The sequence below is a fragment of the Mesocricetus auratus genome, unplaced genomic scaffold (assembly GCF_017639785.1).
Source record: "Mesocricetus auratus isolate SY011 unplaced genomic scaffold, BCM_Maur_2.0 Super-Scaffold_100024, whole genome shotgun sequence".
NCBI classification, from domain to species: domain Eukaryota; kingdom Metazoa; phylum Chordata; class Mammalia; order Rodentia; family Cricetidae; genus Mesocricetus; species Mesocricetus auratus.
Window position 1 is genome coordinate 10450211 of NW_024429205.1, and position 27314 is coordinate 10477524.

A 27314-nucleotide genomic window follows, 5' to 3' on the forward strand; every position below is an offset into this window, starting at 1 on the left:
CTAAGCTAAGGCTGCGCTTTCATAATTAATAAGTCTCCATGCCATTATTTGGGAGATGTCTGGCAGGACAGAGAAAGACTCATTATACAAACTCTCATACAATACTCAATAACTGTGTGAGCTATAAAATATAGCACTGATTTTCATAAGACTGATTTAAGGTTTGGGGAGGTAGACCATTTGACCGAAGGCCTCATAAACCATCTTGAGACTATGGCAGCTGGTCAAGCCACTGGTATGCCCCACTCTCTCACACAACATGCCATCATTTCCAATTTCCTGAGCTACAGATTCAGTTAACTGTGTTCTGCCCAGAAAAGGCAAAAAGCAAACAAGCTAACAAAAACACTAACAACAAAACCCAACAGTAATAGCAGAGTATGCCAACCCATCAGGAAAGCACCGAGAGGGCATCTGCTTGCCTCTTACATACACCTTTATTCGTGACTGTTAGAAATGCCGACAGCAATTAACTGCTACACATTCTGCTTTGGGGTTTGACGCGCTCTCCCGCCAGGAGTAGGGTCATGGGTGGTTGTGCTCACATCCACTGTCTCATTGCACTAAGGGCAGTGCTGAAAGTCCTAAAGGCCCGGTGAGTCCCCTGCACAGCCAGGAGGAGTGACCCGGCTTCGGCTTCATGACCAGCCTGCTGCAGGTGCCTAGCCAGTTCCTCTGCATCCCAGCCTCCTTGCTGTTTGGTGGCCACAAGATGACCAACAATATGTGGATAGAAGGGTGTGGAGACACATTTCACCAACAGCTTGGCATCCACGAGCAGGTCAAGCAGCTCCTGGTCACAATTGGAGTCATCTACCTTCAAGAAATAAGAAAACCATGAGTGGGCATTTGCATCCTTTTCTCCCACAATTCCCTGCTCTCCATGAGGTGTCACATGTAGTCTGCTGGCCTCCAGTACTATGCACATCTGTCCAGCTGAGGATGGCCTACCCCACACAGTATAAGGAGGAACTGAGCACCTTGGAGGTCCGGGATGGGACAACAGCCATGGCTTCCTTTCAGCACAAGGAGACAAAGTACCAGGCCCTTGCTTGAGCCCTGACTGTTCCAACAATCATACACTGAGCCACACATCGTGTTCAGTGTTGCAGAAGCCCCTTCCAGTTCAGCCTCACTTTCACGCATGAGCAAAGTAAGGTGCTAGAAAGGTTTGCTTCACATCACAGAAAGCATGGAGCCCCAGTCTGAGCTTAGGGCCATCAAAGTCCGAGCTGCTAACAACCACATCCACCGTTTCCTTAGTCATCCATCTGTGTTCGTTACCCCCAATTCTCTCTTGAATGCAGAGCCACATGACGACAAGTCTTCTCAGGATGAGAAAGCCTGTCTTCCTGCTCTGCAGAGAGTGAGCAGGAAGACAGGAAAGAACAGACAGCGGAAGCTGTTCTCGCTGGCACCTGTGGGAGGCACAGGTCTCATTTTTCACATCTACACACAGCTTTCCACAGCTTTGCCACTTCGTTTATATTTTTTTTTCTGTTCTGGATTATCATTCTGTCTTTCAAAGAATGCAGTCAACATGGATAGCGTATCAGAAGTCATCATTGCCATCTGGCATCAGGAGACAGCTGCATGTCTGGTTCTAGTTGTTGTCACGACGTGTTTTAACTGAGGCTGTGTGGACCTCAAAAATGATGTGGCATTTCAAATTCATTAATTAACTAGATCAACTATAGCACAAAACTCTACTCAGTACACTCTCCCGTGCCTGCTTGTTATGAAGAAGATAAGTACTGAAGAGGAGGACACCATCTCCTGGCACAAAGACTGAAGGCAAGAAACACAGATAATAAATTACTGGCTGACTCCATCGCCAGTGTGTCAGGGTCATTCGTAGCCGGCATACACATCAGCTCCAGTGCTACTTTCCTGTGACTTTTTCTAAAGCTGTTAGCCAGGCTCATTGCTCCTTCCTCCAAGCTCCCTACACACCTGATCCATGCCTCTTCACCTTATGCTATGGTGAACCGTCTGCTTCCCCTGCTGAAGGGGATGCGGGGTAGGGGGTTAGGGGGTGGAGGATACAAGGGTTTTATAGTTTTTCTATTTCACTCCCCAGTGCAGTTCACATCGGTTAATGGCCAAATGAGCTGACTTCAGTAAACACTGCCGCAGCTACATAAACTGTACCAGTGTGTGAGAAAGATCTTATCTTGGCAGCAAATCGATCCCAAGGGCATCGGATGCTGCTATCCAGGCATCTCCACATCCTTGTCGTTCCTTCACATTTCACACACTTGTTTTGAGGCAGAGTCTCACAGGTAGCTCAAGCTGGCCTAAAACTAGAACTTGCAGCAACCCTCTTAATCTTGGCCCCTGGAGTGCTGGGGTTACGGGTACAATCAACCATACCTGGCTTGTGCTCCCCAAATTCTTTCACAAACACCTATGAGTTAGGTAAATATTTAGTTGATTTCCACTGGGCTTTGGGCTTTTTGTCATTTGTGGATGGTATATAGGAGAAGCAACCGGAGTTCAAAGCCTGGCTCTCCTGCCCTATGAGGGCGAGTGTTCCCATTATGTCCTGATAGGTTTGCCTATGTGCCTGTAAGCTCTGAATGGTTTCTCTCCCCCACCCCACCCCAACCAAGCCCAACCCTGCTGTTGACACGTTTCAAGCATGAATCTTAACTCCACGGAGCTCCTGCATCCCCGCTACACGCATATTTCCAGAGAAATGTTCCCAGCTTCCATAGGACTCTGCTATGGCAGCTGCATCCTCTCATAATAGATGAACATCGTGTGGTTGCTTCGCGGTGGGGCTGTGTGAGCAGCTCTGCTCTGCATTTGTCTGTTCTCAGTTTCCTTCTAGAACAGCAGCCCCTTCAGGGTGGAGACTCCACAGCTTGTGTTTACTCATGCAGCCCCTATGATGAGAGTGGCTGGCAAGAGGATGGTGGGACCCCAAGACTAGTGGAATAAGGATGTGAATGAATAAATTACCCCATAGGCATAGGCCTTACTGTCTCAATCCACATGGGCATCGTGCACATTTGCAGCACATGCCTTCTGGGTTACTTTACATGTCATTTTCTGGTTTACCCTTCAAAGCAAAGACTCTGTCTCAGCCTTCAGAGAGCAGCTGGTGTGCCAGGAGGCCCCTGTCAAATGTTTGATAAAGTTTCTGGTTGAATGGTTGAGTCCAGGCACTGCAGAGTGAGATGTCCTAGGTAAGTAAGTGTTCTGGCTGGGGTGTTTAGACAGTTCCAGATGAAGGGGGGAGGGGGAGGGAGGAGAGAGAGAGAGAGAGAGAGAGAGAGAGAGAGAGAGAGAGAGAGAGAGAGAGAGAGAGAGAGAGAGAGAGAGTTCCCTTGCCAAAGCTAGTTCCCTTGCCAAAGCTAGTCCCTCTCAGTGCTTGTTCAGACCTGATACCCATCACACTTGCTTCTGGTGAGTGGGGCTCAGCCTTCCCAGGAGCAGACCACGGCCCACAGGGAGAGAGAGAGAGCAGGAGGAGCAGAGGCCTGCTCAAGACTGTTCCTCACTGAGATGCCCCCAGGAAAGTGTGGAGCCAAGACCAAGAGTCATGGATAAAGGTGGGGAAAGACTTGGGGGAATTCTGCTCTTGCCTCTCAAGATGGAGTGTGGGGAAAGTGGCCCTGACTGCTTCGCTTCCTGTCCTCCTGTGCTTCCTGCCTGCCTCTTGGTAGAAGCACAGAGTGACTTTAGCACTGTCATCTGCAAGGAAAATGCTGTGGACACAATTGTTCTGTGCACATCTAGAACAAAGTACAGGGTGAAAAGGTAAACCAAAAGCTGAACATGGTGGCTCAAGTCAGTGATCCCAGCTCCTAGGAGACAGAAACATTAGATGTTCAAGGCCAGCCTGGGCTACATAGTAAGTTCAAAACCATACTGAAAAGTAGAAGAGGAGGAAGGTGACGAGACAGCTCAGTGGGTGACAGCTTGTCTCCCACACCTGATGGCCTCAGTTCTACCCTTGGTTGATTCCCAAAACTTGTACTGTGACCTCCACACTGCTATGGAGTATGTGTGCCCTCTCTCACACACACTAAGAGTAACAACAGAGATAGCTTTTGTCTGGCCCATTCTAACTACTTTAAAGAGAAGTGTGCCAGCCAGAAAGCAAGTGAGCGGTCACAGCCGTAGCTCAGCGCCTCTCCACACGCCTGTGTGTCTTTTGTCAGTGAATGGCATCCAGACTTTTACTCCACACCGCCAGCAACACTCTAGGCACTGACCACATGGAGGCCTCAGAAAGCTTTTGTCTCAAATTCTAGCTAAGGCCTTTAAAGATCTGGTACTGCCTACTACCGAAGGCAGTTCCTGTTTCTCCGCCTTATGTACCCTAACCACTTCTTGTTCTTGGAATTAAAATCAGTTCTCCAAGCCAGGAGCACAGGAGAGCAAGACGGTGCTCCCACTTCTAGGAGCTATGAGCCAACAGTCTTTTCACAAGGGACCATGTGACATTAGTTTTCTCAATAATACTAAGAATTCTAAGAATGTTTTTATGGTTTCCATACTTAAAATTTTTAATTAATGAAAAATTAAAGATGTTACTGTTATTAACGTCTACTATAAATTTTCAGCTGTTTTAAATGGAGAATACTGAAACACTACAATGGATACTTTTATGCACATTTTTTCTTCTTTATTTTTCTGTACTATAAATCTCTAGGTGAGCTAATATTGGGTCATTATGAGCCAAACTGTGCTGTGTTCCTTTCCTAAATTGCCAAATTGCACAGCGCCCAGTCTCTGTTCAGCAGTGCAGGCAGTCAGTGGGTTTAGTTAGAGACCAGGCCTCCCAAGAGGTGATGCAGGCTAAGGGGTGAGCTGAAGGCCCTACTACAACTAGTGCCTTTCAAAGAACTAAAACTGAGGACACATGAAAGCTGGACGTTACAAGGTCAACAAAGGTCACCTCCCGACAGAGAGGCCTCGGAGGAAAACAAGTTGGCTGTAGCACTGACTTCAGACTGCTCCTCTCCAGAACTGTGAGAAAAGCAGGCTCTGCTGTTGACGCCATTCAGACTGGGGAACTGTTTTGGTTGCTGTCTCACACAGCACAAGGGTGATGCCTGAACCCTTTTCTGTTATAGACATGCATCAGAAAATCACATATCCTTGTTATTGGCTTAACTGGTGTGGTAAAGAATCAAAGGAAAACATAATCTACTGTTCTGAGTCTCAGTTTGGCTGTGATATAAGCATGAGCTAAGTCCCAAAGGGTTGGTTCACTTCCCACTAAGCAAATGACTTAGAGTAAGGCACAGTCCTTTGAGTGAGAGATCATTTCTAGCCCTGGGTCTGCTGCTAAATATCTATCTATGTGGCCTTGCAAGAACAATCTCTAGGAACTCCACTTTCACATCCGAAAGGCACAGAGTCTGAGGCAAGGCAGTGCACAAACTTCATGTGCCTTGCACAACGCCTGGTGTGTAGTTCAGCTGCAGTTATAGCAGACAAATGGGAATAAGGAATTTTCTAGAAGGGGAAAGACTATATCTACGAGAAGCAACTCTCTTCTGTGTGTTGGTGTTGGTGATCAGTTTTTGAGGCTAAATAAAACTGCAGATCTTGGGGAAGAATGTATACATGTAGACACAGAGTATTGCTGTCTTCCAACCATTACAGATATCTCTTTAGTTCCTCTCTCAACAATACATAATGAGCCTTCTCTGTATTAAGGCCTTTGATCTTATGGATTTCCATCAAGTTAAGAGTAATTACAGTAAGGAGGTGAGCTGTATTCCAGCAGCATAATGTGACTTTAAAGATCATTATTAATGCTTCACTGTTGACTTAGGGAGGGCATTTACCTCTTTTTCACATAACACTAATACTTCCTATGTTATTAAAAATATTAACCTACAATTGCAGAAAGAGAAAAGAACAACACAAGTGTATACTTCAAATGAAAACACTTGCAAGACTTGCTTGGCAGTCCATGAGTTCTATCTCTGGCAGAACATCTAATAGGCTTTGGCCAAGTCGTCTGGTTTATCATCTAACAAGACCAGGAGACAACCTTCGAAAACTCCAGCCTGGTCGTGACTGTAAACAGAGTGGGGTGCTAGACTTTGGGTTCTAATTCACTGTTGCTTCTGATCCTTCTGTCCTAGATACTTCATTTAGCATTTCATCTTTACATATGTCCTGCAAACGTCTTCACTCTTTACAGAACACTGGGCTGAGCACATACATAGGTGTTCGGTATGTCTGTCTACAAGATAGGTCAACCAAACACTAGAGCTGTTCAAAACTGGCTGCTCAGAAGTCAAATAGTTTCAAGAAGGAGTGAAGCAGTTTCCCAGCACAGGAGGAAGCAGCCAGGCACTGTGAGCTGCTACCACAGACCCTATCATCAGGACAGCTGCACAGGTGAGAGCTGATAACGGTGGGGAAGGAACAGTGCTGTGACTTTTGGGTTGACACAGAAGTCTACATGCCCACATTTCTGAGCAAAAACATCTCCACCAAAAGAGCTGGAAAGCTGTTGTGGAAAGACTTTGAGAAGACAAATAAAAACAAAGAAGGGCTCTGTAGACAAAGGACAGGTCATGAAGCCCTTCATCCATGTGCCTGCTATCACAACACAGCACGGAAAGAAGGGAAGCGTCTGAGTCTGAGGTGGTGTAGGAGAGAACACCAATGGCAATCCAGTATGAAAATGACTCCTACTAGGAAGAAACAGGGAAACTGAGGCGTTGGAGGGGACAAAGAGAGGTGGGATCCTAGGTTTTAATGGAACTTACCAACTGACACAGGCTCTTCTGAGCATTTTTAAGGTCCTCCCTCAAGCTCAGACACTTGTCACAGGATGATCTACCAGGTTCTGGTGCCTGGATGCTAAGATGGAAGCATCACACTGGCTAGAACTGTGAAGGTCTGCCATGGAAAGATGGTCCCACTCACTCTGAATCTGTCACTCCCCAGGGCAGGACTAAGGTTCACGTGCACAAGATAAAGGGTGAAAGCCTTGTTTAGGGGGCTCACAATGGCACAGTGCCCTGTGGTCAGTGAGTGGTCCATGTCCTGCAGTGCTCCACCTCAGCCCAGGTGAATGAAAAGCTCACAAAGATGCAGCTGGGCAACTTTGCTCTCGTCTTTTTCAGTGCTGATATTACTACACACTTCAGAGCAGTTCTACAATCTCGTTTCTTTGGTGGTAGCTTATGAAACATGTTTGAAAGCAGCATGGCTCAGTGCGGCTTTAAATGTCAGGTCTGGCTACTTACTGGCAGTGTGACTCAGTGTCTCCCCTGGGAAAGAGGAAAAGCACTTCCCAGATGATTAGTAAGTGATGAAAGGTTGTTGAGGAGAGAAAGAATGTTCTTACTGTCATGTCTGACAACAAGTGGGACTTGAGAGATGTAGTCACCATTAAATGAGAATGGCCTTGGTAAGTCGGAACCATGGTTTACTCTTTTACGCTAGGAGTCTGGGATATGGGCCGAAGGACAGAGGGACTGGGAGGCAGCAGAGTGAGGGGCAGGAGCCACCAGGCATCTGGAATAGTAAGCAGAAGATTTTGGTTCACAAGTCCTAGAAATCCACTTCAAGAATATCAAGGAACAGCCTTCTTGTCAACCACTGTACTATCAGCAAGCTCTCAGTCTCACCAAGACTGATGGAGGTGTCAGCCAGCAGACTATCACCAAGGGTTCTGACTAGTCATCGTCAATACCATCTCAAGAGACACTCTGCATCCTGCCTGGGAGAGAGGCTTCTGCCTATCTGTATAAGGCCATGTGCTGAGACTAGAGGTATGCCATTCTGGAAGCGCCCAGAGGGAGAAATAGGTCCTGCGGCTGCAGCCAGCTCCACACCAGAAATTAAGCATCTTCCTCATAACTGCTATAGAGCTGTCAGCATCTGATAATGAACAGCAAAATAATACACACTGCCATAATCATGTGCAGGCGTTTCTCCTTTCCGATCTGTGCACCGTGTGGACCAATTGCTGTCAGAGGATCCCTTTGCCAGATGATATTTTTTTTAATGTCAACAGGAACTGCTATCAACAACCAATAAGGGGAAAACCAAAGTTATTGATGAACCTTAGCCCTCCCCAATGGACAGGGTCCGTGTCAAGGAAAGAACCAAAAAACAAAAAACAAAAACAAAAACCAGCACAGGTTTTCTAGTTCTCCCTCAACAGCTGGGATGATTTAAAAATAGCCGGACTATCAGGAGCACACAGTCCTATCTGCTGATGCTCTTCTCTGGGGGATGTGTTCGGACCATTTCCCAGCGTTGGAGAACAATGACAGACTATGGTAATTGCATATTCATTTATCCAGACCTCTTGAAATGACAACATTACAGAGATGAAGACCAGATTATGTTGCCAAGGCATCTGAGGCTACAGAGGGCAGAATGAAGGCCTGTGTCACCACAGGGACACCACGGTTCATAACTGTAGTTCTCAAAGGAGAGCCACCTGCCACAGTGTTATAGAACCAGACACACAGAAGTGGGGAAAACTGGTGAAATAAGAAAAGAGGTCAACAAGTGACAGAGATGGAGGAGTGATGAGCAAAGGGGTCAAGACCATGATGGTGAAACCCACAAAGACAGCTGACTGGATAAGGGGGAGTTCTTGAATTCCAGACTGATGCCTGAGAGACCAACAGCGGACTGATCCAGACTCCATGAATGTAGTGTAAGTGAGGAGGCCTCAGAAATCTCTGGGGCCTTGGGTAGTAGATCAGTGTTTATCATGGTTTATGAATGAGCTTTGGGAGCCCATTCCAAATAGAGGGATGCTCTCTCAGCCTGGACACATGGAGAAGGGCCTAGGTCCTGCCCTGGATGAAATGACAAACTTTAGAGATCCCTCCAAGGAGGGCCTCACCCTCCCTGGGGAATGATGTGGGGATTGGGTGGCGGGCTGGGAGGGAGGGTGAAGGGACAAGGGAGGAGGGGTGGGAGAGGGAGCTGGGATTGACATGTGAAGCATTCATGTTTCTAATTTAAATAAAAACATATTGAGAAAAAAAAGAAAAGAGGTCAACAGGCCGTATCAACACTTACAATCTTCGTCGTGAGTATTACTGTAGTTACAGCAGATTTTACCTTGAGAAAGATGAGTAACAAGCATCAGAGACCTTACTGTTTATTTCCCATAACTGAATATGAGTTAATTTACCTAAAAGAATCCCTAAAAATTCAAAGTGATAAAATTTTAGCTTTTCCGAGCATGTAACATGTCTGAGGATGTTCAGCCTTTGGTGATGTACATTTTAGGGGTACAGGCAGACTGTCCTAATACACACTCACCTTAAGGCAGATTCTCATCACTGGATGTCTAAAATTTTGAGTGTCTCCACATAGTGAGTGAGACATATAAGCGATTTAGACTTGTGGCTTTTAGTTTAAAATCTGTTCTAGAACTCCCTTCCCTCTGGCTCCCAGAAGACATCTTGTTAATAGAGAGCCAGCACAGATGTTAAAATGATACAGAGCACACTTGCATCTGCGCCTGTGTGTACATGGATGCTCACACAATGCTCACATGCTGGCTGGTCCTAGTGGCCCCAGGCAAACTGTTTACAGTATACAGAGCAGTTTTAGGTTCAGAGTCTTACCATGGTGCAGTACCTCACAAGCTCCAAGGACTTTCTTACAGAGGTCCTCTAGTGCCAGTTAGTTCGCATTTACTTTCTGATTTTGATAGTGCTTTCAGGTGGTGAGTGAGTTGGTAGTTTGGGGTCCCTGCTCAGTTCTGACAGATGTATTTGAAATAAAGACAATGAGAGATGGAATCCTAACCAGGAGTGTAACAGGAAAAGAATGAAGAGGCAGAGGTCAGCAGAACACATCACTGTCCTGTCTTTGAGAGGTCTTATAGGGAACACTACACAGGGACTTGGGGAGACTAAACTGGAACAAGGCTAGTTGAGGGAGGAGAACATGTTGGGAATCAGGGTTTGATTTTGTTCAGCTCCATCTTCTTCCTCATCCCCCGGGGTTTACAAGAAAACAAACAAACAAAAACAGGCTAAGAAAAAACTCACTGTAATTCTCAATTCTTATAAAGTTACAAACCCATGAAACATTCCCAACAAATCAACCCCTGAGTATTTCAGTCTGGCCTCCCAATGGTCCTGCCAGCATCAGTGATAATAGCAGCCATCCCAATGTCACTGCAGACATCCTTAAGGTACTTAAAGAATACAACTGATCACAGGCAATGGGCCTTCTATGACTGCTGCCAAATCCAATTTATGTAACATTTGGGTTTTCTGTCATTAATAAAATTTTTATCAATGGTATCTTTTCATCTGTTTCCTAGCTATCTTCTGTGGTCAGCACAGACCTCTGTTCTAGAACGCCCTTCCCTCTGGTTCCCAGACGACATCTTGTTAATAGGGAGCCAGCACAGATGTTAAAATGATACAGAGCACACTTGCATCTGTGTCTGTGTGTACATGGATGCTCACACAATGCTCACATGGAACAAGGATATCTGTACAGAAGGGCTTGGGGAAGGATCAGTGGATGTGAATTTGCTATCACAACCCTGAGCTATCTAACTAGAGACTGTACATCTTAAAAGGGGAAGAGATCATGGCTTTCCCCAGTCATGACAAGACAGCAGCCTTGTGGGAGGAATCTCCAAACGTGACTTAAACACATCAGTCTGTATCAGTCTGTCTGTCTTCAAGTCTAAACGCTGCTTCCGCTGAGGTTCAGGTTCCAGAAGACAGCAGCTCAGGACCTCCGAACTTCAGATGACCACAGTGCGTGCTTCTGTCTGTGAGCAGCTACCAGGTACAACCCGGGAGATGGATGACTGTCTTAAGCAGGGTCAAATTCCCCAGACCCAAACACCGAGTGGCAATGTGCTTGGGCCACTGGTTCACACGACTAAGATGCTGATTCTCTGGGATAATGTTTTGTTACATGTGTCTGTGTTCTCAGCAACCAGAGTCTAACTCATGGGAGAGGCTCAGTAGCTGCCCACGAATCCAAGCGTACACCACCTGGATAGATCAGAGGTAACTGCTATAGTCAGAGAACACTATTTATTAAGTAGTCTGGAATTTAATCATGTTATTGCTAATGATAGACAAATGCACTGTATTCACTTTTTTGAAATAAGACAGTAGTAGATTCAACTGGACATACCTTAGTGACAGCTGAGATTTGCTCCAGGGCCATGGCCTGTAGAGCCTCATTGCCACTCTCCAACAGAAGCTTCAGGGATGGGAGCAGGAGGGACTGGTGCAGCAGCAGCAGGCACAGCTCCTTCACGCCCTGAAATCACAGAGGAGGTGAGTCCCACTCGGGAACAGAGCAACCGTGCTGCGTCTTCTGGATGCACCTTTACATGCCTCAGTTAGTGTGTGTGTGTGTGTGTGTGTGTGTGTGTGTGTGTGTGTGTGTGTGTGTGTGTGGCTACCTAAGTGGTTATGTTTGTACATATGTGTATGTGTGTATATGTATTTATACTTGTGTGTATATGTGTGCTTGTGTGACTGTGTGTATACATGTGTATGTATTTGTCTTTATATTTGTGTGTATATGTGTGCTTGTGTGACTGTGTGTATACATGTGTATGTATTTGTCTTTATATTTGTGTGTGTTTATGTGTATGTGTGACTATGTGAATACACGTGTGTATGTGTTTATATTTGTTTGTATGTGTACATATACTGTGTGTATATGTATTTATACTTGTGTGTATATGTGTGCTTGTGTGACTTGTGTATACATGTGTATGTATTTGTCTTTATATTTGTGTGTGTTTATGTGTATGTGTGACTATGTGAATACACGTGTGTATGTGTTTATATTTGTTTGTATGTGTACATATACTGTGTGTATATGTATTTATACTTGTGTGTATATGTGTATGTGTGACTGTGTGTATACATGTGTATGTATTTGTCTTTATATTTGTGTGTGTTTATGTGTATGTGTGACTATGTGAATACACGTGTGTATGTGTTTATATTTGTTTGTATGTGTACATATACTGTGCTTATATTTGTATGTGTGGTTATGTTTGCATGCGTATGCATTTAGATATCTTTTTTGGGTGTGTATATGCTTGTGTGTATTTGTGTGCGCATATGTGTAGGTGTGAGTAGAGTTGCTGTCCACATAATTGCCTTTCTGGTAAGCTGTGGCCATCTTTCTTTTGTGGGGGTGGGGGGTTGAGACAGAGTTTCTCTGTGTAGCCCTGGCTGTTCTAGAACTTACTTTGTAGACCAGGCTGGCCTGAAACTCACAGAGATCCGCCTACCTCTGCCTCTGGAGTGCTGGGATTAAAGGCGTGTGCCACCACTACCTGGCTAGCTAGCTATGGCCATCTTTACAGTTCAGATATCTGGTTATAATATTGCTTTGTGTGTCAGGATACACTCACTATGCGGATCTAGTGCTACAATTTAATCTAATTTTCAGAGGCCTGTTTTCCCTATAAGTAAGATGGAGGCACCTGTATCTGTTTTGCAGTTTTTGTTGTGTATCTGAGAATTAATATAAGTGTACAGTGCTAAGCATACAGCAGACTTCATAGCAGCATAGCTGTTACCAACTAATACTGATGCTAACATCTAGTTCTTATCTGCTGAGACAAAGGACATCAGCAAAGACAATGTTTTTAAAACATTTAAAATTCTAATGTTAAAGTAAAGGAAATTCTTGATATATTTAAGATATTCCATCACTGTGAAAACTATCAGTGGTTCAAAACAATAAACAAGTGTGGATCTCCACGGGTAGACCTGAATTTCATTCTTAGTTCTTCATTCTACTTGCTGAATCTGTCATCAGAGAAAATGACTCTGAATAAAGTAACAGTAAGATAACCCTTACAACAAAGAGACTGAAAACATACAACTGTTTTGCCCGCTGAGCTGGCTGCCTTTAGTGTCCTAACTGTAGCCATGACACAAAGAACCGAACACTAGACCAAAGAGAAGACAGCGAGTGAGGCCCCATTGCATCAAAGCAAAACTATTTTGGAAAACGAATGAAGGATCACAGCCCTGCGTGGGGCGGTTGTTCTGTTGTGCTACTCCCCCCCGCCCCCGGCAGAACAGGGAACATTCAAACCCAGGGCACTCTCAGCATTCCTGTCCATCATTCCAGGGTGATGATGATGACGACCGACTGAATGAGACACTTTCCAAACTGAACAGTGAGCTCCAGGGTTCCTGCTTTCATGAAATGTCACCCACCGGGATGCAGCTGTCCCAGACTAGTTTCTGCTCCTGTAAGTGACCCCTCACTCACACTCCTGTAAGCACCCCCATAAAACCAAGTTGGATGTCAGTAGTATGCTTACACTAGTCTGTTGTCGGTTCCCATTTGGGTAAGTAGATACTGATGCGCAGCTCCCTAAGAATAGTGAGACACAATGACAGGCACCTCTGACTGGCCCGCTTAGCCTCCATTCTACCTCCTACTATATACTCTTACCTTCTGTCCTGAGTTTCTGTGTTCACCTATATTCCCCCCCTTTGAGGGCGAGCACTTGCTTCATCTATTCTAAAGTAACACGGTACATACCATACTTAAGACTTGTAAATGAGTCTCTCTTAGCATCCATGCCTGCTGTTTATTCAATATGCTATCAATAATTGACAAAGAGCTTCAGCATTTCATGTTTAGACTAAACGTATTATTGACTGCAGCTTTAAATGACAATTTTCATTAAATAATACAGATACTATCTGAAAAGACAATGACTAGATAGTGTCTTAGTTTGCTTTCTATTTCTGTGATAAAACCATAACCAAAGGCAACTTGGGGAATAGTTAACTTCATGTTAAAGCTTATATTCCACCATGAAGGGAAGCTAGAGCAGGAACCAGGAGGCAGGCACAGAAGCACAGACCATGGAGGAGTGCAGTCTATTGGCTTGCTCAAACCACCTGCTTTCTCATACTACCCAAGACCTCCTGCTGAGGAGTGGCACCCTCCCATCAATCCTTACTCAAGAAAATGAACACACCCCACAGACTTGCCTATAGGCAGCCTGATGGGCACATTCTCTAAATTAACTCCCTCTTCCCAGGTGGCTCTACCTTGTGACAAAAATCTAAGCAGGACACACAGCACATGGTCCAGGCAAGAACTGTGAGGGCAGAGGATGCATTCATGTGATCCACTTAGGAATGTGTAGTCTCTTAGCTAAGTTATTGGCCAAATACTCAGTCTACAAGTTGAATCTCTCCAGTGCTTGCACTGTGAGAGAAGAACTAATACACACACCCAGGGGACTGGAAGAAGGCCAAGTGGCAGGGAGAACCACAAACCCGCTGAATATGACAACTTCACAGATCAGACAGTCAGGACATAACATCTCAAAAAGACAGGTCTTGAAAGAGGACAGGCAAGTAGGCCCAAGCTCAGGTACAAGCCTCAGCCTGCTGTTGCCAGGGCAGTTGGACCAGTCCACTGACACTCATTTGCCTTTGTACCACCTGTGGGGACTCAGAGGACCAGCGTCAACAGGTGTTGTAGAGCTTAAAGAGCGAGTGTGCGCAGATGGGTGCTGCTCACACATGCAGAGGCGCTGACTGCTCCCTGTGTTGCTGTCACACTGGTGAAGGCTGTGCCGGGCACTGGGATACACGTGGGCTCCTGGTCTTCAGAGCTACTCAAGTCAGGTTAGGCCTAGACCTGGCTTCTGGATGCTGAATGTGTCCCCATTTATCACCTCCACCTAGAGACTCAGGAGTTCTGACCTGAAACGTGGCCTTCTATGTGTGCTAGGCATTAGTACACACCATGTCATTTGGTTAGTTCCCCAAACCTTTCAAGAAGGCATTTTAGTCCTGTTAATGAGAGGAGGGTGAGGATGAAGCAGGCGGAGGGGAAATAGCTTGGATGTCACAGGGGAGTCTAAACCAAGCTCCCAGCATTATCGAAAGCAACTCAGCTGTGAGGAGGGATGACCACTCTTGAGGTTCCTAACCTGGGCTTAGCCAGGCTCATCTGAGTGACTTGTTCCACACAGCAGCCTGTAGGCTCTGTGACTTAAACGCCTGCTGGGTCACTTGCAAACAGCAGCAATTTCAAGTTGTAGATCTACGAATGGCATGATCTTGTTTTATGTGTCCTATCCCACACATCCTCGGCTCTTGAGGAGACTTCTTATATTGCCATGGATGGCAGCCTCCACAACTTGCAAAACTGTGGGATACACGACTTGGGAAAAGCAATGATTTTAATTTTCTGGTAATTTTCCATGAGAAAAATCATCATAACTGTAAGGAAGCAGGTACAATGAGGAACAGTATGGAATCACAAAAAAGGTGCTTTGACAAGTCAGGGAGGAAAGAAAAGACTGCAATTATGAGGCTTTGTAGGTAATGAGAAACAGGGATGAGGGAAGAGGTGGGTCCACTTCCGTGCCCTAACGCAAGTGGGCACACACGTCATTAGCCAGGGGCAGAATACGATAACTGAGTAGTGGATAATTTTAGCACCACGGTGAAGGAAATTATGGAGCTTCAAGATTAAACTGAGCAACTTTGAAATGTGGTAAAATAAATTCAAGACATTTTTATTTTGTAATAATTATGTTCTCTCCCTAGTAACACTTTAAATTTTTTATTGAGCACATTTAACAATAAAAATAATGCTTATCATTTACTAATCTCCTGTAATCATGACATGCGAGGAACATTTTTAAACTGCACGCCCAACATGAGGAAGGAACTGAGCTTAAGAAGCCAGTGAAGTCACAGTGGCAACAGCACTCCTTCGTAATTACCTTTCCCTCCGGCAAGTTAAACACAGAGGCTGTCACACCTATTCTGAGATAGTGATTAATCCACTCCCTCCCCAACTCAAGGAGAACTCTGGATCTAAGAGTGGTGGTGATTAGGAGCCCACAGCGAGCTTCAGCCTGGCCTTAGAGCTGGAGACACAGTGGAGGAGACAGAATTGCCAGAGAGTAATGCAAGGACCTAAGTAAGACCTTTCTAACCAGCATTCAATTCAACTGAACAGCTACAGGGAAATCCTGACACTTAGTCCTGATTGGACCATGCTCCATCTTAGTCCATATGAAGACAAAGGTGTTTGCATACACTTACTTTGGTGCAGATTGTAAACCATCTGGAGCTCACTGTCTGCAGAGTGTTAAATCTTGTCCCAATAAGGAGACCACTCTGCCAGGTTCATACCCTCAAGGCACACTGTGATCCAGCAGGGCAGACCATATGCAAACATGTAGCTGATACTGGAGGGCCATGGTACACAACTCCAAACACAAACTCCACTACAATGTTTTAGGTGCTGGCACTTTAAATATTTTAAAGAACACCTCTGTCATTCCAGTGGTTGGGAGAGTTCTTTAAACAAATAAGCTTTTAAAAATTCAATAAGAATACTTGCTCAGTCTCAAAGTTGGAAAACAATCCATTAAATGTTCATTCACAGCAAGAATGGTTTTCCTGAGTGATCACAATGAGGATTTACAGGATCAGATTTACAATTTTGCTTTCAAGTTTATGTCCTATCTGGCGGAAACTCAAAACCAATGAATTAGTTTAATGCCATTATCCAAATGCTTAAATTTAAGACATTCAAGTTGCTCCAATAGTGTAATGCCGAGTGAACATACAGCAGGCTACTATATACAAATTGTTTCTATGCTGCACATATTACAAATACTCGCGTGACACTTAAATCATGGGGTCAAAATGGAAGGGGTTGAGTTTCTGTTGTGTGTTACAGAGAGTTACTGCTGTGGCTGTCCCATTTCCTTATGATGAAACAACAAAGTATGCATGGATCAGAGTGGTTGCTTGGTTACCAGGTACAACCAGCCTGGTTCAGAGAGGTAACACCAGAGCTACTGGGTTCCTTCAACCAGAATTGGCCATAAAAAAGGTTTCCCAAGGGAGCTGCACTGGTCCAGGCACAGGGTTGCAAATGCTACTTAGAGTGCTGGCAGGAAGAAAACACCGGCCAGGCATCCTGCCAGCACTACTCTTTGTCACTTGATCCAAATTATTGGCCTTTGCCAGAACTGCTTAAGCTAAGTGTTCTAGCACAGCTACCACAAGTGCTGTGAGAAGGACAGGACATGGCCAGGGAAGCCCCTCTCAGCATCCACTCACCTCCGAGGGCAGCAGCTGCTTGGTGTTGTAGAGAGAGCGGCAGATCTTCAGCACCTCATCCCCTAGCTCCCGCTTGTTCTCTGCCGTACACCTGGTCAGCATCGCCGTCGCCAGCCTCACCCACAGATTGCTGGCTACGCTGCTCCTCACAGAGAAATGCGGAAAACATTGAAGGTGATTAACACAATCACGACTGTGATGAATTACAAAACAACAACAACAAAAATTCCACTTAGGAAATAAAGTGCTCATGGTGGCTCACACTCGGAGAGTGCATAGTGCACCCCATTAGTCTATCCTGTGACACGGGGAAGATATGCAGGCCACTGTGGCGGGAGCAAGCAGAGGGCAGCATGGGGACATGACATGTCCTGAGAGTTCAGACTCTTAAGCCCTGTGTATAGACCCAGTCTTACATTCTGACCCCAAGGTAGTACTGCCAATACTAGAATCTGGATTTCTCAATCTCTGCTTTGGGGATTTTTAAGTAGAGCATAGAACCCAGGAACTTGCTGTTATCAAGCAATTATAGGCCCTGAGTAGTTTTAGCAAGACCACAGGAAAGCACTTCACGGAGACAATGAAGATTCTATGGTGAGCAGAACTGGTGTGACAGCCAGGTATGGCAGGACATGAGGGACTAGGGGTCACTCGTTCAAAGCCAGCCTGGGCTACATAACCAGACTGTCTTAAACAATAAGGAAACCAAATTAAACAGTTAGGGTGAAATCCCAGTCTTTAGAACACAAGTAAGCATGTCTTCACTGTCACAGATGACAGAGACAAGCCATGCTTCTTTTTCCTTTCTAAAAGTATCCGGACAAAAAACAAATAGAAGATGATATTCTCCTCAGTCTGCTTCAGGAATTCCTAACAGTTTCCACCCTAGGATTCAAGTGAATACTTTCTGGCTACTAGACTGTCCCAAGGATAAATCAGTTTTGGGGAAGCATCCTTCCTCCCATTCCAAGACAGGGAAAGTTCTCTGGCCTCGGCTAGAATCGCTCACTGAGTACTGAAGACAGGTACTGGATGAGCAGGCCTGAGCTGGTCCCAGGCCCTCACGCTTCTCACCAATGAAACCCAGCTTCAGACAGACAGAGGAAAGGGGTGAGTCAAATGGCCTACAGCACAAGGACAAGGCAGGTACTCACATATCTCTGGGTGGCAGCTCACCAAGACAGAGAGGGGAGACCCCAAGTCTGTGATGGCTCCAATCCTGATGAGAATTCTCTCTCCTTCACTTGTTAGCTATGGGTAACCTGAGGTTACTTATGAGACTCAATTCCTTCATCTATATAATTAGGTAAACTTCCTTTGCATGTTTGTTGTGTGGATTATTGGTAATGTATGTAAACTGCATGCTCAATATTGTGAGCACTTAATAAATAGGAATTATTTGTTCCATATAAATTCTCAAGGTAGCACTGTAAGCTTTGTTTAAAAAAAAAAATCAGGCCGGGCGGTGGTGGCACACGCCTTTAATCCCAGCACTTGGGAGGCAGAGGCAGGCGGATCTCTGTGAGTTTGAGGCCGGGCTGGACCGACAGCCTCCAAAACAATACAGAGAAACCCTGTCTCATAAAACCAAACCAAAAAAAAAAAAAAATCAGGCAAGAAATTTCCTAGTGAAAATACCAGAACAAAATTATTGTGCTTATATCATAAACTAGACATGGTTCTGATATACTGTATGACACGTTAGGAGAAAACATTAGGTTTTGGTACAGGAAAAAAGAAAGATATTCCAATATTTCAAAAACAATTTAATTGTATGATACTTCTGAAGAAAACACTGTGTTTAGGTACAGGGAAAAAGAAAGATATCTGATATCTCAAAAACAATTTAAATTACCTTAGAGTCAAATAATGATCTCTCACACACATATTTTTTAACCCACAATTTTGCTTTACTGTGGCTTCAGTTACCCATGAAAAACACAATCCAAAAAATATTAAAAGGAAAATTCCATAAGCAATTCCATGGTGATCGAGTGTGTTCATGCTGCATATGGTTCCTTCTTTCTGGTAGTAATTTAATTGCCACCTCTGTCAATAGATTGATTGTCAACAGTATCCCAGTGCCTGCACTTAACTAATTCTTACTTGTTCAGTGGTTGCCTACTCAAACAGAAAGAGTAGTGACAATGGCAGCTTAGTCACGCCAAAGGGAAGCCATAATGTGCCCCTTTAAGTGAAAATTGAAAAGTTACCAACTGTAGAAAAAAAAACTGTATGTTGACGTTGCCAAGACCTATGAAACCATGAAACTGTCAGGCAGGAAAAAGAAGCTCAACAGTAGTTTTACTGTACCTTGAACTGCAAGATTACAACCACAGGAGATGGCTTAGTGGGAAACAGTGCTTGCCCTGCAATCATAAGGTCCTGAAGACATGAGGTCACATCGCCAGCACCCACACAAGAAACCAGACATGTGTCTGTAACCCCAGCTGAAGGGAGGTGGTTGCTGACATGGCTGCATGTGTCTAGGGTTAGGGGCTGGAGAGAAGAGGGTGCTGAGAGCCTGGGGGAAGCCGTGAACTTCCGGCTCAGTCTGTCTCAGGCAATAGGGTGGAGAGGGAGAGGCACAGGCATCTTAGCTTGTGCTTTGACCTCCATATTGGTATGTATACCTACCTACATGAACACACACACACACACACACACACACACACACACACACACACACACACACACACACACACACGCCCCGCATTTATTTTTAAACACAAATTATCAGGCATCAAATTCATTCCTGGTACTGTAATTTAGTCAAAAGCCCACACCTAGGGAGGTCTCAGAACTCAGAGTATAACTTGCTTTTTTTTTTTTTTTGCTAAGTGACCATCTAGTCAAACTGTCTTCTAAACATGTATGCATGCATTCATTGACCTTTTTTTGCAATGGAGAGCAGTCAGTGGAGAGATAACTAACTAGTCAAAGGGTTGAGAATACGACTGTGTGCATACCCTTAAGTGGGGCATTTATGTTAGCCCAACACCATGAAGGCTCAGAGAATAGTGTGAAAGAAGTAGGGGAGGGTGTAAGAGCCAGAGAACGTGGAGGAGTGCTGTGAAATGCTGTCTTCTACAAGAACTGCACAAGATGAAGCCAGCTAAAATCCCAGCATGCACAGCAGAGATGATCTCCAGGTCCCATGCTTACAGAAGAGCTACTGGCGATGGATAGTCACTGGGGACAGACTGCCTTTCTTCCTATTTTTAACTGAGGATGTGGCTACGGATAGCGTGCCATGCTGCGGTGGATAGTGCTATCCTCTTGCACATATGGGCAGCAATATCTGGACTTAGTGGATTATAAAAAAGTACGTATTTGGGAAGGAACACGGTGGGATTATGAGGTGAGGTTGAGAGGAAAATGGGAGATAGGATCATATTTTCAATTTTGAAATTTTCAAAAAGAAAAAACTTAAAAATAATGAAAAGAAAGAAAGCATCACTGCTACAGTACATAGTAAGTACTCAGCTAAGATGGAAAAAAAGCATTAAATCTGTGCAGGGAGGTACAGGAAAATGTATGGGGGAAAACATGGTGGAGAACAGACTGTGGTACTATCCACATTTTAGAAGGTTCAGAACATAGGCTCCTCATGTAAGGGACTGTCCGAAACACTCTCCTCTCTCTCTCTCTCTCTCTCTCTCTCTCTCTCTCTCTCTCCCCCTCTCTCTGTCTCTCTCTGTCTCTGTGTCTCTATGTCTCTCTGTCTCTCTCTCTCCCTCTTCCTGCCCCTCTCTCACATTGGCTTCACTGAAGACATTATATTTTCAAAACTGCCATCCAGACAGAGGATATCAAGTCAGGCAAGCTTATCTTAATACTTACACACATTCACTTTTCATAGGTGGCCAGGCTTGCAAGAGTAAAATCAAGTGCTGAAATTCAGCCTCTTGGTGACTGGATTCTAGGAGCTCTGTGAACAGAGAGCAGCGGCTTTCTTCATTCTCAGTGTCAGCTATGTCTACCTGGAAGAAGCGATACACACTTGAAGCTGGTCCATTGAAGACTGAATGGGGCTGTCTGAGAAAAGAACCTTGAACATATTTGCAATATACTGAGGGAAAATTAATACCATCAAAACCCAAACTGGAACAAAACTCCGCTATGGTTTGGATGTTGTCACCTAAGTGCTTGGGTGGGGAGGCGGGTCCTTTGAGGTGCTTATTGGTCCCAAGGTTGCCGGCACAATGGCCTTTGAAAAGGACTATGGGGCCCTACTCTTCCCTGGCCTTGCATTAATGGCATACTCCCTGCCTTACCCAACTGCTCCCATCAGGATGTGGCACAGCCAGGAAGGGCCTCACCAGGGCGGAACCAATGCCAGCACCATGCCCTGGAGCCTCTGAACCCACAGTGGCATAAACCTCTGTCCATTACATACTCAGCATGCCTCAGGCACTTCATTCCAGTAATGAAGAAACACCCTAGTCCACAAACCTTCAAACATTCAAACACTTATAACATCATAAACTATAGAGAGCTACAAGGCTGCAGGGAGGCGACAACTTCCCTTACTAAAATAAGGTCAAACAAATAGCTTTCTTCACAGGACTCACTGGCATTAACATGCTAAAATACAGATTGCTTTTACATTTGAAACTAGAATTTCAGCACACTTAATATTAAATGACTTTTGAAAGTTTAAATTGTCTAAAATTAATTCCCAACGTTCATCAGAAAACTCTTTGCCCCCATGCACCTAGAAAATCCTCTTTTGAACCAAAAATTGTACACAAGTTCACTTGTGACATGATGCTTTTGCTACAAACCACACTGATTCAAACACCCAATGTCCGCTCTGCTGTGCATAACCACATGGCTTCTCTCCCAAGGCTGGTAGTTGCAAACACATGGGATGTGCAGCGCTTTTACACTGACAAGTGGTTTTGACATAAAATGAGCCAGCCTGGCAACGCCTTATTAGTTTCTCTTCACACAGGTTCTCAGCATTTGGGTCCACCAACAATCTAATGTCAAATGAATGACATGTGTGTTCACAGGAATTCAGTTGACCACACCTTGGAAGGATAATGAGAATGGGTTTCACTTACGTATCTGCTAAATTGCTATGCACTAATGCAGGCTTCCAAAGTATTTGTTTAATGACCATGATGGCTCCGATTGGTGACACCATCTGAAGAAGTCACATCACCACAGATTCTGCAATGCTGCAAATGGTCATGTGTACTGTGAAATGATCAGTAATTTCTGCAGCAAGTCTGGGTTCCACAGTGACCTGCCAGATCCTCCAGAGCCCACCTTTGAGCCTCAGGCCATTCATATCTGGAATAATAGCCCCAGAGCACATTGTAGTTTTTGAAATAATTTCATGATACAGCAAGCCAGTTGACCCCTACCCCAGCTCCATGTGGGAGACACTCAGGAGGTTAGCAACCTCACAGAACAGATAGACAATTGGCTCAACTGTCCTAGTACTGGGACTCTCAAGTAACAGAGCCAAAAGGTAATCGGAGCAGCATGTTCTGGCAAGAGGACTTAACATCAGATAAGCTTGGCATTATTTAAGGGAGGGTATAACTGGGAGCAGGCAATTGTCTCAGTACCACGGAAACAGATTTGTAAAAAATGCAAAGTCAAGACTTGCAGTTATCATACTCAACCTCCTCATCTTCAACCATTTCCAGCCTCAAGGCCTCTTGAGGTTTCCTGCTCACAGTTATACGTGTTCTGTCTCAGTTACCTGGAATTGTTCCTTGGCCTGGCACATTCTTCCTCCAGATACTGGAAGAAGCTTAGAGGCCCATTTCCTCAAAGTGACAAATGTCACCCTCCCAGAGACAGCTCTGCTTCCCTGCTCTGCTTACTTGCCTGAATTGTATAGCATGCCCATGCCTGCGCATCTTTTTATTTTGTTTTCCTTCTTAGTGCTTAAAACTACATGATGTGTAATGAGAACTTCTGAAGTGAAAGAACTGAGTGGCCAAAATTACAAATAAACGATAATTTATCATTTATAAGACAACTGAGCATAAGTAATGTTAATTCATCATAGATGTGTCATAAAGTTTTGGTTGGTTTTGTTATTAGAGATAAGAAAAATTAAAAATAAAATACTTCCCAGGTGACTGATGATGGGTGGTTGCTAGCATTATACTCACCAACAGATTTCAGGAGGGTCCCTGAAATCAGGGGCCAGGCAATGGCTGACCTCTTCGTGTTTTGTAATCTTAGTCTCTGTTTAAGAGTTTACCTGAGCAAAGGCTTGTGCTTAAAAGTGAAGCACTTAAGACCCACCAAACAATACACTGCCGACATTTTTAATAATATAACAATGACAGAGTCTACAATTAAATGCAAGATAATTAATGCCAGCAGATTTCCCTTTTATTACAAAGCACAGGATCTATGTGGGTTGTTTTCTACATGTGATGTTTATCTCACGAAGAGATTTCTTTTAAAGTCATGTTTTTTAATACCATCTAGATCCCATTTCTTTCCAAAAATTATAAATACCTATAAAATTAGAAAAGATTTCATCTAAAAGGGAAATCTAACTATAAGCTTTCATGTTTTTATTAGTTTTAGGAGAACAGTTTCAATTTACAAATGTTTTTGATGGTATGTTTCTGTACAATCTGCCGCTCATGCTGGCACAAACTCATATGGTATCTGCTACACAAATGCTCCCCAGCCATCTCAGGGTTCCTAACTCCTTTTGAGAAAGGAAGACCAATAGATTTATTTTCTAGTTAAAAAAAAGCTATTGCCATGGTTTAAATTCCACATTGCAACTGATATTTAGGACAGTACCAATGTAGATTTGCTGTAGCATTCAAGAATAATGTCCACATCTATCACAAGAACTACCGAAACATTTCCTTCCTTTACAATTACTGTGTGTCTGTTTGGGTTTTCTTCATGTTCATTTCATATGGTGAATACAGAAAGAAATGCTCTGGAAGAAATATACTTAGCAGAGACTCAATTTTAATAGGAAGAAGCAAGAAATTAAGAGACGGGTATAGTCACACCCAACAAACCCAGGAGATTCTTACATTCCTCCTAGATACTTGCACAATACACTATGCGTAATGAAATAGGAAGATAGTGTACGAAAATAAGAGGCATTTAAGATGTTGTCAGACTAGAACCAGACTAGAAGGGAGGCAGCATTCACTTGGTAAACTGACTAACCACATACATGGATGGACAGCAGGCCGTTATTAAAACTATCGGTTAACACAACTCGTATGTTCTCAGAGTCTCCTTTCTGCAGGAATTTGAAATGGTGAATGGAGATGAAACACTGCATGTGGGGACTATAAAAAGTGAGGGAGCAGGAGGAAAGGAGGGAGGGGGAACTGGGATTGGAATGTAAAAAAATAAATTAATATAAAAAGAAAATCAAGTCATGATAAAATAAAAAAATTAAATTAAAAAAAGAAGTCCTGCCATGTGCTAAAATATATGTAACATACAAGAAAAGGGCCAGCCAACTCAGTGTCCTACTAAACATTCCCAACAGGGAACACGGCTGTAACTCAGTGTGGACAAAGGTGATGGAGACATTTGAGAACTGGCAGTTAGTTGCACAGTGCTGGCAATACTGCAAATGGCACTGAACTAGGAAAGAGGCATTTGATGTTGAGCGTTCCTAAGTATTCGTGGCTTCTTTTAATATCCTATGTGTGGCAGGCAGCACACCAAACTCCACAGGAATTTGTATTACTAATTTTGGGTTTCTTAGAATGTAGCTTATTTGTTTTCTAAAAAAAAAAGTCCTACAATAGTATGTTTATTTTAAAGATTATCCCAGGCTGGGGATGGTAATTATTCCAGCTCAGTTGGGAAAGTGCTTGGCATAAGTGTCAGCATAAGGAGCTCAGAGTTGGATCCTCAGAAGCCATGCAACGCAGTCAGGTATAGTGGCAAGCACTTATGATCCCAGCACTGAGGCAGCTGAGACAAGAAATGCCCAGGGCTTGATGGCCAGCCAGTCCAGCCTAATCAGGGAGCTTGAGACCAGTAAAAGACTTTGTCTCAATGTTGACATCTGGCTGCAATATATACATATACATATTGCAGCCATATATATATATATATATATTATATTTATATTTGCATGGTACTGCTGCCTAGTGACATCCAATGTTGACCTCTGGCCTTGACATGTATATGCATGTACACATTCAGAAACATATGTTCACCCATAAACACATGAAAAAGCACAGATTGTATACATATATACATGCAAACAAAAAAGTTTAAAAGAGAAAATTCCTCAAAATTCTACAAATGATAGATTTAGATAGGGAAGAAGGCAAACACAATGGGATTCCTCTGTGGCTGACCAGGGGAGGGAGGAGTGTAAGTGTGAACATCCATTCACCTGTGCACTCAGGGGTGAGCTTCCATTCCCAACGGTATGGCAGAGCCAAAGTATAATAGCTCCCTTGAAATAAGGATTTGGGTTTTAATTATTTCAGCTCCAGCTCCCTCTATGTTAAGAGTGAAAGCCACGAGCCCCCATCCCACAGTTAGCCCCTACCACTAGGAGTCACGATAAGAACCCGAAAACTTGCAATTATGAGTTGTAAGATTACTTCCCAGCTGGACTCCTGGTTCCACAATTGAATCTGTGTACACTTTTGTTCTTTCTATGGACTGCTGTGCAGCTACTGGAAGAACACTGGACTAAGAACAGCTCCCTGCAGCTATGGTCAAAGCTCCAAGGAAATCCAATTTTCATTTTATCTATTTCATTTTATTTTCTCTTAATATGGACAAGTAGCCAAACCCTGATGGCGAGGCTCTAGAAATAAGAGGTAAGCACTTTCTCAAGCCACTGGAAAGATTAAATGAGAGAAAACAAGACTAGCATCACCTCTCCACAGCTCACACTGCTGATCCCAGGGTCTGCGTGACTTTGCCTTCACAGTGAAATCATCTGCCACACTGTTAGTTACCTGAGTCTTATAGCAAGGACTTCAACTCTGCTCTACTCAAAGGAGAGATATGGCTAGGATGCCCTGCTACAAGCAAAGGGAGCATGTCAGGCTTCTAAGGAAGTTCCCATGCAAAGCCTCTCTTAGGTTGACCCCATTTGTGAAAGTAAACCTCTACATGTCTGACTATATACAAAAATGGTTGGGCCATGCCCTTCTCCCTGCGCTGTATTATGTGTTACAGAAATAAGATACTGGAATTGACTTTGAAAGAGATAGCCTTTGTCAAGGATAAGAAGGACTCTCTCTTCCTGACAAGCCAGCAGGATAGCGTGTCTAGTCTGCCATAGTGTGGTTCTGACAGAAACTCTTGGATCAGAAACAAAGACCCCTTTGTACTTACAGGAAACGTGGCAACCAGGGCATTGGCATTTCCTATGTCAGTTCCCAAGTCCTCAGGCTCAGAAGCAGTACTCAGGAAAGTGACATACGCACATGTAGTGGGTTGTGACGAGCTAGGAATCTATTATACTGAACAGCAAGTGTATGGGACCTGCACATGGAGATACTCTCATCTTCCAGGGCAGTTCTATAAAAATGCCCTCAAAGAACCCATGCTCATCAGTTCCTCTGATCACAAGCATTGCTGAAATGGGAGGGATCTGTGGCATATTATTTTCCAGTTATCTTTCGAAGTTCCTTTAACTGTTATTTTAGGAAAGCATTCAAAACTATCTTTTAATTTTTTAAAACTTTTCACTGATGCACATGTATATTTATGAGTGCATATGTGTATGAGTATGGAGACCCAGAGTTACTGCAGAGAATACTTCTCTATCATTTGTCTGTCTTATTCTTTGTGGCAGAGTCCCCCAGACAAACTCAGAGCTTGCCCATAGAGCTAGTCTGGCTAGCTTGCTCTGGGGACATCATTTTCATCTTACACACTGGAATCGGAGGTAGGCAGCCAAGGCTGATGGGGTCCTCTTGCTTGGACAGCTAGTTCTTTAACTGCTGAACTGTCTCCTCGCACAACCAGGACTTTCTTACCACCATTCAACTCTTTGGTAAAGAGCGTCAAATGAAGGTTCTTCAGCATAGCTTTCTAGATCTAAGTGCTAATAAACTTTGGAGGAGCAGTATTTACTCTAACATTGAGGTAAAGAAGACACACACTTTTGAAAAGGTATGTCTCTGCATTTAGAGTCATGAGCCCACATGACAGGGACTTAAAGACATCAACACATCCTATTTTAACTCATTCGCCTTTAAGTCCAGTCCTTTTTCATGGGTATTTCTAATTCTAGAAATT

The 27314-nt window shown here is 44.0% G+C and overlaps 1 protein-coding gene across 6 annotated transcripts in view; it reads right to left on the bottom strand.

Annotated features, from left to right (window-relative positions):
• Positions 1 to 418: 418 nt before the first annotated feature.
• The window catches only part of Nbas (NBAS subunit of NRZ tethering complex), a 275296-nt gene continuing 248400 nt past the window's right edge, over positions 419 to 27314 (bottom strand). For 2 of the 6 annotated variants that reach the window (XM_005079052.4, XM_013119857.3), the window contains exons 49-52: positions 20922 to 21061; positions 17079 to 17217; positions 11122 to 11250; positions 419 to 817 (exon numbers count right to left, since the gene is read on the bottom strand). In XM_005079052.4, the coding sequence (XP_005079109.1) occupies positions 542 to 817; positions 11122 to 11250; positions 17079 to 17217; positions 20922 to 21061 (684 nt within the window). In that variant the 3' untranslated portion in view covers positions 419 to 541. Of the gene's footprint in view, positions 818 to 11121; positions 11251 to 17078; positions 17224 to 20921; positions 21062 to 27314 lie in introns of all 6 variants that reach the window. The other 4 variants (XM_013119856.3, XM_013119854.3, XM_013119855.3 and 1 more) reach the window with 3 other exon arrangements.